Source organism: Ambystoma mexicanum, chromosome 14, assembly GCF_040938575.1.
Source record: "Ambystoma mexicanum isolate Mex_15411 chromosome 14, UKY_AmexF1_1, whole genome shotgun sequence".
Taxonomy (NCBI): Eukaryota; Metazoa; Chordata; class Amphibia; order Caudata; family Ambystomatidae; genus Ambystoma; species Ambystoma mexicanum.
Window position 1 is genome coordinate 448278142 of NC_090940.1, and position 13209 is coordinate 448291350.

A 13209-nucleotide genomic window follows, 5' to 3' on the forward strand; every position below is an offset into this window, starting at 1 on the left:
TCCCGAAATGAGTCATCTTCTTCAATGAACAAGAGAAGATGAAGATACTAGTCATACACCTGACAGACAGGTACGTTTGCCCCCAAAAACCACCTCAGTGGAAAAATTGGCAGATTTTCGACTCAAAATGTTATAGGATTTCGAGAAAGCGGGTCCACCGGTTTCCTCTTCTAATGTAAAGAAGACAGTCGATACGACCACACCAGACAAAGCCGACAGGGTCTCGGATTCCTTTCTTTCCTGTGTGCCCAAGAGCCCATGAACTGTTAAAACTGCAACAAAAACTCAAGAGCCGCCAATGCTGTCGCCAACCTAGATGGCCATTGCGCTCTTTGAAATTGCATGTGTACTGACTACGAAAAGCCCTTTGACGCAGAGACTAGAGGAACCCTCGACTCAGAGATTTGTCCCAAAGTCCAGGAACGATTTCATGGGCTCTTTTCAAAACATCTTCGCCAACGAAGGTGATCCGATTACGTTAGAATTTGGGCCATTGGAGCAACCTCGTACCTGAATACAGGGTGGCTGATTTTGCTTCAATTCTTAAGGATGCCACTGGGCTGGACACCTTTCCGGGGTGGACTTTGAGCAACCTTACTTTCATGGCCATCCTAATGTAGCCTACAGGAAAATGATGGCTAAAGTCACAAATGCTTTGGGCTTGGGTCCTCTTGCTAAGGAGATAAGAGAATATGACCTGACTGACAATCTGGACAGGGATACACCGGTGGAACCTGTCCTCCTTTTCACACAGCCATAAAAGATGTGTTGCTTGTGCTGTGGGAAAAACCTTGCTTGATGCCAGCAGTGCACAAGGATCATGTCGGAAAATACAAGCCATGGACCACTAATCTGGAATTCCTTGCAATGCACCCCACAGATGACAGCCTACAGGTGCAACCGGCAACCATAAATGCAAAGGCAAGCTCCTATGCTTTCTTAACCCATGACAGGGATGATAAAAGGTATGACGCTCTTGCCTAAAAAGTCTTTGCTTCTGCGAGCATGGCCTTGCAGGCTGTAAATGCAACATTCACTTTTGCAGAGTACTCCCACAGCTTATGGTTAGTGAAATCTGAGGCGGCAGATGTCGTAAAGCACCAAAGTATTGACTGAAAAGGATACGGTACTCAAAAGGATACAGATGGTAGGGTCTTCCGGATCCCTGTTCACACGATTTGATAGTTGTGAAGTCAAGTTTAGACCTTCCAAATGATACGACTCTCTGACTGATGAAACAGGCAGAGAGATGGATCACTGGAAAGGGCGTGGGTAAAGTATAGGAAGTCAGCCTAGAACAAAATAAAGTATCATAAGAAACTGCCCCAAATCGACTCTCTATGATAGAACAGTATTTGGCATTAACTCACACACTGACCTTATGACTAGTGTAGAAGAATTCAGCAGAAGTCTCTTGAGGAAAATCCGGAATTGGAACAAACGACAAGGAAGGGAAGATTAGTAAGGGAGACTTATCCCGAACGGCACGAGGCTCACGCTAGATACCGGGTTGCTGCACCACAGGATAGCGTCCAAAGTACTGTTCACTGTCACCTTCCAACAGTCCTTGAAAGGCTCCTTCCCACGTAGAGAAAAGTATAGAAATGAATAAATCCACCTGTTAATATCACAGATGCAGGAGTCGGAAATAGCGCCCTTTTGTGGAATAAACAAAGTACACGCGGTTCTGAACAACCGCGAAAAAAATAGAGTGCGCGTGTGGAATTACACGCAAACAGGATTCACGCAGCCCAGGCCAGCCGCGCTTGAAGACAACGTGTGCATGTGGAATTACACGCAAACAGGATTCACGCAGCCCAGGCCAGCCACGCTTGAAGACAACGTGTGCGTGTGGAATTACACGCGAACAGGATTCACGCAGTCCAGGCCAGCCGCGCTTGAAGACAACTTGTGCGTGTGGATTTACACGCGAACAGGATTCACGCAGTCCAGGCCAGCCGCGCTTGAAGACAGCGTGCGCTTGAGGAATTGCACGCGAACAGGATTCACGCAGTCCAGGCCAGCCGCGCTTGAAGACAGCGTGCGCGTGTGGATTTGCACGCGAACAGGATACACGCAGCCCAGGACAGCCGCGTTTGAAGACAACGTGCGCGTGTGGAATTACACGCGAACAACTAGCTCCAGGAATCAGCGTGTGGCGGAAAACACACTATAGAAGGCCCAAGAAGCAGCTGAGGAAAAATGCAAGGATGCAGATCCAGAGGTTCAGCTGCACAACGCCAAAGGATTCGATCAGGAGCAGCGAGTGAAGTTTCCACGCTACTTATATACGTAATGCCGTAGCTCACGTGACAAAGCAGAATTCTTGTGAATTTAGCGACGTGAAAAGTGCAGACGTCGCTTTCCCGGCAATGAATTGAACAACCGCCATTTGGAATAGAACTGTCTAGCTGTTCTATGAGCGTAAGAGGTAGAACCACGTCCAGCATGCATGACAGCAGAGCGTATCCCAGAACGGGAAATAAGGGATGGTTTCCTGAATATTGTCAGAGATGACAGAGAAGCCATGTGCTAAGCCTTTCAGTGATGTCTCGATGCAGCAGCCTTCATTGGAAGAGCAATGGCAACAAGCTCCATCGCACAGAGATTTGCTTGGCTGTGGAAGTCAGGATTTGCACAGGATGCGCAGTCTAAACTGCTTGACGTGTCCTTTGATGGGTCCCACTTTTATGGCCCTAAGGCTGAGTAAAGATCACAGGTATCTTACGCTGCAGCGAAATCCTTGCGCCACAACCCACCCAGTCCACACTGTGGTAGAAGGGAAAACATTTTCGCTCCTATAGCTACACCAGCCAAGGTGGCAAGCAAACAACTGACAGACCGGGCAAGAGAAGATGTTCAAAGCCATCAAGGGGAAGAGGAGGGAAAACAACTAAGTCCACTCCTGCTTCAGTCCTCTCCAGTGCAGCACGAGCCACAAAACCACTTTGAATTTTTTTTCATTCCACTCTGGTAGGGGGCTGTCTGTCTGTTTCAGAATGGTGCAGTATTGCTACAGTCGCATGGGCACGGCAGGTAGTTTATCAAGGGTAGTGGCTCCCTTTTCTTAAGTGTCTGCCAGACTGCCCCCTCCCATCCGGTCACCCTCTGTTCCGTACCCGCTGCTCCAGAACGAGATTGCCTCTCTGCTGCTGAAGTGTGCCATATAGCAAGTACTGCAAGCGTAATGGAACATAGGGTGGTACTCTTTATTTTCTGGTCCTAAAGAAGGGCGTAAGTTTGCGACCCATCTTCGACATGAGACCCTTGAACAAGTTCCTCAGGAAGGACAAGTTGAAGATAATCCACTCCCGCAGATCCTCCAGGCCCGGAAATCTATGATTGGTTTGTGTTACTCGACCTCCAGGCTAACGTCTTCCATGTACCTATCCATCCAGAGCCTAGAAAGGTACCTGACGTTCGTCATCAGTAACTCACTTTACCAGTTCCGGGTTACTTTTTTTCGGGCTCCCCTCTGCCCCAAAGGTTTTCACCACAGTGTTGGCAGTGATAGCAGCCAAACTCAGGAAAGGAGGAATATGTTTTTCTCTTGACTTCCCACAGTTGTTAGGTCTCATGGCATCCTGTATTTTCCTGGTGCCAGAGGGCCAGATCACTCCAATGGGCCCTCAGATCTCAATGGTCCCAGTTCCCAGGCAATATGACGGACTTGCTTCAAGTCACGAACAGAGTTCCGCAGGATCTCCTGGGATAGACTTGCAGAGAGAATGTGATGACAAAAGAACCGTTTTAGCAACCCTGGCCAGTGCAACTAGTTACGGATGCATCGGTTAAAGACGGGGGTGCTCACCTGAACAAGCTGACGCTCAGGGGACTGTGGTCCCTGGTGTAACAAAATTACACAGAAACCTGTTCGAGTTGAGGGCAATCAGACTTGCGCTGATGGTCTTCTTGCCCTCCATACAGGAGAACACTGTCCTTATCATGATGGACAACACAGTGGCCATGCATTACATCAACAGGAGACATGGTGTAGTCCATGTGCAGAGAGGCGATGCAGCTCTGGTTATGCGTGTTACAGAACAAGATCTCCTTGTCGGCAATTCACCCGGTCGGGATGAAGGATACGATGGTGGACACCCTGAGCAGGCTGGACTCTGTCTCCCACGAATGGGAGTTATGCCAGCAAGTCCTTCTGGAGATCTTCACCCTCTGGGGAACCCCCTCAAGTGAACTTGTTCACATCCAGTGTAAACAGGAAGTGCAAACTCTCTGCTCGAGGGAAGTTCCCCGACAGGGGCACTGGGAGGCTCAGTCATTGTGGATTGGAACTTCCAACCTTTGTATGCGTTCTCACCGATTCCCATTATCATCCCCCAAATGATCAGGAGGTTGGAGAGGTATGGAGCAACCATGATCCTGATTTCCTTGAATTGGTCCAGGAGAATGTGGTTCCAGACTTCTGGACATGTCCATCTGTGCTCTGCTGCATCTTCCCACCAGAGCAGGCTCTTTAACATCTATCTCACTCCTCTTGCTCACCTCATCTCCACTTTTTCACCACACTTCCAGTGTTATGCAGACGACACCCAACTCTTCTTCAGACTAACCTCTGCATTTCTTCTGACCTCCTCTGTCATTCCTGACTGCCAGACCGCTGTCCAGTCTTAGTGTACCTCCAATGACCTCTGTCTCAATGCTAGTAAGACTGAGATTTTGCCTATCGGGACTCCTGTTCCCTCTTTTCTCTCTTCACTCTGTCCACCCTCAATGGCCACTCCCCCTCTCCTTCCCCTGAGACGAAAAGCCTGGGAGTTATCTTCGACTCCTCTCCCTCTTTCATTCCTCACATCTTGGACCTTGCCAAGAAGGCCCATTTCCAACATTTCCATGAGTATCCTCCCTTTCCTCACTTTCCTCCAGAAGCTCAATGTCACCAGAGCTCTGGTACTCTCCAGGCTGGACTACTGCAACAGCCTCTTCCTCAATCTACCTTCTTCTATCTGCCCCCTCTAGCTAATCCAGAATAGGGCTGCAAGACTTATCCTTGGCCTTAAACCCAGGGATCATATCTCTCCAGCCCTAAACTCTCTCCCCTGACTCCCAGTTGCTGCAAGGATCCCATTTAAATCCCTCTGCATCATCCATAAGGCTGTCTGGGGCCTGGGACCACGCAATCTGCAACTTTCGCTCACCAAATACTCTCCTTCCAGATCCCTCTGATCCTCTGGCTCCAACTCTCTGATTGCCAAGCAGAGAGCGGGCGGCCGTTCCCTCTCCTCAGCCGGCTCCCTCCTCTGGAACAGCCTCCCCTTTCTCTCCATCTTGAGCCGGATCTCCTTAATTCTGCAAACTCCTCAAGACTTTCCTCTTTTCCTCCTCCTTCCACCCTCTCCTGCTAAACCTCACAGTAGCTGTGATTGGTGGCCTGGGCCCTTATGTGTCCTTCTGGTTCCTGGCCTTCTGTCCGATCGCCCGCAACAACCGCCCTCGCCCTGCACTTGTCTTCAGGGCACCACTTGGCACTTAAATGTTGCCTCGCAACCGACTCTTGCACTTACATGTTGCCTTGCAACTATCTCCCTGGCACTTCACTCCTCTGTGGATCCTCTAGCACCTACAGCCTTCCCGTCCCTTCTCGCTGCACTTGCAAATGTTCACAAGGCCTAGTAGGACCGCTTTTTCTGTATTTTGCATAATCCATTGTCTTGCTTTTTCCCTTGTTCCCTTGCCTTTGCCCTGTGGGCGCTTTGAAACACAATTTTCTTGATGTATAAGCGCCTTACAAATGCCCAATAAATAAATAAAATAAAATACTATTCCAAGAGGGAGGACTGGTTCTTCACCCTAGCTTTGGTGAGCTCAACCTGCACGCCTGGCTTCTGAAATGCTAGGTATACGGACTGGGACGTATTGGAGGTGATGCTTTCGTCCAGGAAACCGGGAACAAAGGCTTTGTACCACTGCCATTGGAAGAACATTTGCAGCTGGTGCTGAACCAGTCGTATTGATCCTTTACTGTGAGGCACCCTAAAGGTGGTGGTGTTAGTTTTGAAATTTACGAGGCACAGACTTTAGGTTATCACTGTCAAGGGCATCTAGCAGCGCTGTCCATTTTTAAACGCATGCCTGAACAGGGGTCGTTCTTCATGATCCCCATCGTGATACAATTCCTAAAAGGACTGACAAACACCTTTCACCTGACCCCGTTTGTGGTGCCGGCATGGGACTTAAATTTGGTATCGACATTCCTAATGGCACCACCCTGTGAACCGATGGATTTGGGCATGTTGAGGCTTCTCAATGGAAGAGTGCCTTTGTCGTGGAAATTTCATCATTACATAGGGTCAGTGAGCAGCAGGCCTTATCCTACAGACCATCTTTCAGGACCTTTTTAAAAGACAAGGTGACGATCAGGGTACACCCTCCTTTTCTGCCTGAGGTAGTATCTGAGTTTTACTTGTCTGAGACAATTTGTTTACAGGCTTTTTGCCCTCCGCCTCACCCCTCTGAGGAGGAAAGGATACATAGACCTGACCCACAAAGGGTATTGAGCTTTTACCTCGCATTAACTAATCCTTTCAGACTGGAGGACCAGCTCTTTGTAGGTTTCACCAGCCACAAGACTGGCACAAGAGTGACACAACAAGCCATCTCCAGATGGGATTGTTATGCCTCTCCGAATGCTACTTTCGAGCAGGAGAGGGGGATATGTGAAGGCTTCAGAGCTCATTCAACCAGGGACGTGACCGCTGCTTCGGCATTCCATAGAGGAAGAGTTCCTGTGAAGGATATTTTGTCAGGCTGCAACATGGGCTTCCATTCACACATTTACAAAACACTATTGCCTGGATACTTTGTCAGATCAGTACGCCCTCTTTGACAGATCTGTCCTAAATACATTGTTACTTGATGGCTGCAGATTTCACTCCTCCCACTTCCTATAGTCTGTTACTGCTATTGGACTCTTTCTAATATAAGGAATCTGTGGGAGGACCCAATCCATTAGAAGAACAAATGAATTTCCTCCGGTAATGTTCTTTTTTGATGGATGTTCCTGCCACAATTTCCTCATCGCTCTCCCAACCTGCCCCGCAATTAGGGAGCTCTCTCCTGTTTTCACCACCTTTAACTCAGCTTTTATTTTTCGGGATCCCCAACATGGCTGAGCACAGTGAAAACTATACCTGAGGTCACGTGACATCACGTCCGTACTCGAGGATGACTGCGCTGAGGATCCTCAATGCCCGAATCACACAGCACACCCTGCTGAGAAAAGTTTGAGATCTGCTGTTGCAGGAACGAATATCTAAGATGTGGAATCCGTGGAAAGAACATCCACCAGAAAGACCATTATTGGAGATAAGTAATTTGTTCTTCTAAATTTCATGTCAACAAAACACTTGTTAACTTTGTTTCCCATAGAACCACACTCTAGTGCAGAAAGCTCACATAGTGGTCATGTTTATCTGCAAAGAACACTATCCTCCAGGAGGTCAAGTCATTTTGTTGTGTCTTATTGTAGTGCAAAAAGGCAAATCCACCAGCAAAGCTGGGATTTCAAAATGGATAGTGCAGTGTATTGAGAATACTATAAACAAGCAATCAAACAACTAATGGACAAAGTTGAGGCTCATTCCACTATGGCAGCAGGCGCTACAATCTCCTTCCTCGAAATTGCCCTAGTAAACAAAACAGCAGCATGGTATTCAGTACATACCTTTACAAGGCAATATTTTATTGATCCATATACAGCAGATTTGGAAGTGGCACAGGCAGTACTTTGAAATTTGTTCAATATGATCAAAATCAAAAATCCTCAAGGAGGAAATACTGACTGGCTGACCTTTGCAAAACTTGACTCTAAAACTGAAAGTGAAAAGTTACTACTGGTAATAGTATTTTTGCAGATTCTGGGCCTCATTAGGAGTTGTGTGGAACGGTACAAATGCGACTTTGCCGATATATTACTGCTCTGCCCAATCCCGAGTATGGGTGGAAAGTGGGAGCTTTACTTCCCCTTTCTGCCCATTTTCAGCACTATATAGCACTGTAAAGCCCCATAGAGTCCCATAGACTGTGAATAAATGGCAACTAACTGCGCCACTGCAACTCTGGATCTGGCGCAAATTGCGCTGGACCGAGTTGTGGTAATGCTAATAGCATTGGGTGGTATCCCGGCGCATTTACCACAGGGCTACCGGCCAACTTGTGATGAGATCCTCTATCTCTTATAGGGTTGCATGTGGCCAACCCATTTGTGCCGCAATTAGGTTAAACATTTAAATAGGCATTTACACTCTGGTACACATACATATCGATGACATTTCTTTGCAGCTAAAAGTGCAATTGCCAAGTTGCATAGTTTTAGAAGTATAGCTTTATCTCAGTAGATACATTTTATTAATGTATATTTGCTGATATGAAGTTTATATCACCACACACAGGGAAAAATCAATCGGAGTAAGAGATTGACTTAGAAGGAGCCTTGTGGGTAACATGTACATTTCATAAATGGATCCTATCACTGATGCCCCCCTGCCCCCATTGACACCTTAAGTCGAGACGTTTTCTAAACAGTGTAATACTCTAGGAAAACTATTAAAAGGTGAAGTATGCAAACCATGTGACCAAAATAAATGACAGCTGTAAAAATACTGTGACATGTGAGTAACATTTACCTTATATTGCACACACTTTTCCAAAGGGTTGCTTGGTACTGCAATTCTGCGACATGATTGCACACATTTAATATGATGGGAGTATCTTTAATTACTTTGTAAATGTTTGTACACATCTCACTAACCAGAAATTAGAGCAAAAGAGTTCCAGATCAGCTCTGCCTGATGAACAAACTGTCTGCCACCCCAAGAGGTGGTTTCAACCAAAAGAGCGGCCAAAAGGGTGGTGGTTAATGCTGCAGCTGAATTGTGTGCCCTCTGTAAACTATTTAAGGACTTATTTGACCAGAGAGAGACTGCTTCTTCCTCTTCCACTGGACATTTGCCCGGTGGCTACATTTGGTCATGGGGTACAATGTGCTCTGCCTGCTGGGGAAATTACCTGAGATACAAAGTAATCACCATAATCCACCATTCAATTTCTCTTGTATCTGGTTTATCGTTGGTTTCATCAATTTGTTTTCAAATGGTATCATTCCTCATAACCTCTTCACGCCTTTCTGTTGAGTTACTGCTTTTAGAGTTTTCATAAATTGACGACTCTGTGTGAGGAATAGATGCATTAGAACAAGAAATGACTTGCCTACATAATTATTTTTTTTCTCCAATGGATATGTTAAAGCTCCCACATATTTCTTATTGAGCCTACCCCTCTGGGAGTATGAATGTGATTAACTCATGTTATTTTTACTGTCCCCTCTACAAAAAGAAATTGGTTTGAAAGGAAGCTAGGTGATGCCTGGGTATAATTGAGTCACGCTTGCTGCATTCAAAATCCCCCAGTAGTGCGTTTAAAGATTTCTAATCCCTGACTACACCTAGAGTTGTTTCAAATGCAAGGAATCTTTTAGGACTATGGTATTCATCAGAAGAAAGAAAGTTATCAAAGGAAAAGCATTTATCCTTTATTACACTTGAAGCCCCCACAGAGAGTTAAACATAACACCTAATACGTTTTCTTTTGTGCTTTTTTGCTGTTTGTTTTGTTATATTTTTAGTAAACGTGTGGATTTTGCTTTAAGTTTACATTAGTAGTAAAGGTTAGATTGTGAATCTACATCTGATTTTTAAAGACCAATAATTTGCTGCAAAGTTTCATTTTTGTAATTTTCAGACCAGTGTACTATTTTGAAAGACATAAAGCTGATTGAATGTTCCAATTTATGTTGCAGAATGAAGACACAATCGGAAATTAATTTGAGGAACTCGGAAGGCATTGTATTATATTTTGCCAAATGAAAGCCTTATTTATGTGTCCACACTTTCTACTTTGTCAGAAACACTGAACATTGTCTTTTCTAATCCTTGTTAAACTACTGATTTTAAAAAGAAACGTGACAACTCTGTAATCGACTTCAGGGTTTAGTTTTTTAATAAAAATTCAGTTTGGATAATTAGATCTTTTCATTCCTGAAGACACAGTACAATTGTAATCATTTGTGTTTTTATTTTGCTTAAGAAAATGTGCTCAGATGAATGAAGGCTGGTAAAGACAATAATGTTAGACATTGAATTTCTCTGTGTGAAAATCAAAACCTCCGAGAACTCCTTGCTAAATGCGCTTGACCTACCAAAATCATGCCACTAGAACAAATTATGGAGTTTAACTATCCATAGTACCGAATCTAGAAACCCGTTCATCATTCTGGGTGATTTTAATTACTGGGCCAATGATCTCTTGGATAAACAGGGCCTTGCCCTCTCTGATTCGTTCTCCTCATTAGGACTCAAACTGTGGGTGGATGCTGCAACCCACCTAGGAGGGCACACCTTGGATTGGTTGGTTTCCCAAAATCTCCCGATCTCTCATGTGCAGGTATTACCCTGTGTATGGTCCGACAATTTTCTGATTCGAACCTCACTTAACCTCGTGAAACCTATAGCCAAAAAGAAAGTTTTACCTGGGATCACCAAGCTTGTCCGTAACTTTAAAAATGTTACACATGACAGTCTTTCGACTCATCTGGTCTCGAACCTTAAACCTTTGTCTAGTTTCTCAAAGCCCTCCTCGGTTGTAGACCACCTTACCACTTCCTTAAAACAAGCCATCTCTGATCTGTCCTCGTTGAAACAAAAAATGATCAAGCCTGAGGTGCACTACAATACCTGGTTTTCTGACGTCACCATCTCTGCTCGATAAGCAAAAAGGGCGTCCGAAAGGGCCTGGCGAAAAAAAACCAACCCCCATTCTCTACTGCAGTATAAATTGGCTGTCAAGAAATACAAGACTGAAATTATTTCCTCCAAGTCATCCTATTACAATAATCAGTTTAACAACGCCCGATCTAATGTTAGTGAGCTTTTCGAAGTACTGAAGGACTTTCAGGACCCACCCCATTCTAATGTTTTCACCAAGGATTCTGCCTGGTGTCAGACAATCCATGACGGCTTCTTGGCAAAAATCTTGACTCCTAGAGAGACCATCAATAATCTTATCACTGCACAAGACTCTACTACCTTACAGGCCCTTCCCCCTGACATTAGCAATATACCATGCTTCCACTTTTCACAATACACTGAAGAGCAAGAAATTATTCGGGACCTAAAACCCACCACCTGTCCAGCAGACACCTGCCCCATGGATGTCTTTAAGGACTCCATTGAAGTTCTTGTTCCCTGGATGACCAGGCTCATTAACCTCCCTTTTGACGGAGGCCTGGATCACACCGCTGCTGAAAAAACCTAGTCTTGATCCACAGGTCCCAGGCAACTATCTGCACATCACAAATGTACTGTTTATCCTTAAGATCATGGATAAACTGGCATATCTCCAGCTGCAAAAAACATATTGAAGAGCGTGGGATTCTCGGCACATGCTAATTGGGGTTCAGGGCTCAGCACGGGACGGAAACTGCCATGCTGGACCTTAAATCCACCTTGGCAGGCATGGTGGATAATGGTCACCCCGCCTTGCTGATGCTTTTGGAACTCTCTGCAGCCTTTGATTTGGTCGACCACTCACTCCTGGTAACACGCTTGAGGGAGGTCGCCAGCTGCTCCCCACTCGCTTCTCAGTGGATCTTTTCATTTCTTGGTCCCCATACTGTCAGAGTGGCTGTTGGGGAAGAAAGTTCAGACCCCATCTCTCAAACGTGTGGCGTTCCACAGGGGTCCTGCTTTCCCCAACATTGTTTAACATCTATATTCGCCCACTTCTTGACATGCTGGACGCACTGGGGGCTTAGTATACCAACTACGCAGATGATAACCAGGTCGTCCTCTAGTTGAGCAGGAATCTGCTAACATCAGCATCATCTATAAAGCCATCCAGGCCTAGATGGCTGCCAACTCGCTTGCCATTAATTGTAAAAAAAACAGAGTTTTAATTATGGCATCAAAGGTCCGCTTGAGCAGATTAGATCCTGCCTATGCTAATTTCACTATTGCTTTGAACATTATCCCTGTATTGAAGTAGGAGAAGACATTGGGAGTCATCCTTGATGACTAACTATCTATGCGTCCCCACGTCGCCTTTATCCGATCATCCAGCAGCCTGATCACGAAGTGAATTAATTATATTCGCCCCTTTCTCTCCATCAACAATTGTGCCTTGTTTGCCACTGCATTAGTGAACTGTAGGCTCGACTATTAAAACAGTCTCCTAGCAGGTACGTTGCAAGCCAATATTCAAGCCCTGCAGGTCGCACCAAACAACGCGGTCTGAGCTATACAGGGTTTACCCAAATGTGCCCACATCTCAGAGGCAAGAAGGTCACTTCATTGGTTACCTGTTAGACGTAGGATTACCCATAAGATCTTGACCTTGTCCTTTAAATGCCAAAAAAATGTGTCTCATCTATCCTATTGACAGAATAAAACCCAAGGTAGGAGGTAGAGATTCACTCCTCTGCCTGTCCTACATTCATCCAACCCAGGTATAAATTGGTACATTTTGGGGGTACCACCTTCAATGTCCAAGCTCCTTTTCTATGGAATCTTCTTCTAGGACATAAACGCCTGACTGAAAGCCTGGCTCTTTTTAAAAAGGAAATAAAAACTCTTCAACCAGAACCCTGACTGAATGTTACTACCGGTTTCCTCCTAGTTCCCCCCCACCCACTCCCCCTGCTTACCCCTGAGATCTCTTCTTGTTCGTTGTCTATCCTTGTTTCATTGTGCGCTCTGAGGCCCTTGGGCGTGTGGCACTTTATAAAAATTGAAATAAATAAATTAATCATGTTACCCATGTAAATTGTTTTACTTCATTTTTAAGAAACTGCCTCTGATTTCAGCCTCAAATAAACACTCCTGTTTGTTTATATAATTTAATCAGTTTTTGTAATAGGGAAATAAATAAATGGAAGCTCAATATTCACTGTCTCCTTTTTTTGCTGACTTTGTAGTACACTTAAGTTGTAACGCATGGCATATTCTCATGTTCACTTTTTATGTCGAGTTCTTTTGGATTGGAGGCACCAGTAGACCATTAATATGTAAGGGATCTTTGTGATTGCTGCGCATTGGAAATACCAAATACAAAAATGTTGTTTTTTTTGCTTTTTTTAACGCACAATTCTATGCAGGGGGTGACCGCCCCCAGTCCCTCTCACATAATATATTATCCTAA

At 45.2% G+C, this 13209-nt stretch overlaps 1 protein-coding gene across 3 annotated transcripts in view; it reads left to right on the forward strand.

Moving 5' to 3' along the window:
• The window catches only part of KTN1 (kinectin 1), a 3101875-nt gene extending 3088922 nt beyond the window's left edge, over nucleotides 1–12953 (forward strand). For all 3 annotated transcript variants that reach the window (XM_069637667.1, XM_069637665.1, XM_069637666.1), the window contains one exon: nucleotides 9815–12953. In XM_069637667.1, the coding sequence (XP_069493768.1) occupies nucleotides 9815–9819 (5 nt within the window). In that variant the 3' untranslated portion in view covers nucleotides 9820–12953. The remainder of the gene's footprint in view (nucleotides 1–9814) is intronic.
• The last annotated feature ends 256 nt before the right edge of the window (nucleotides 12954–13209 follow it).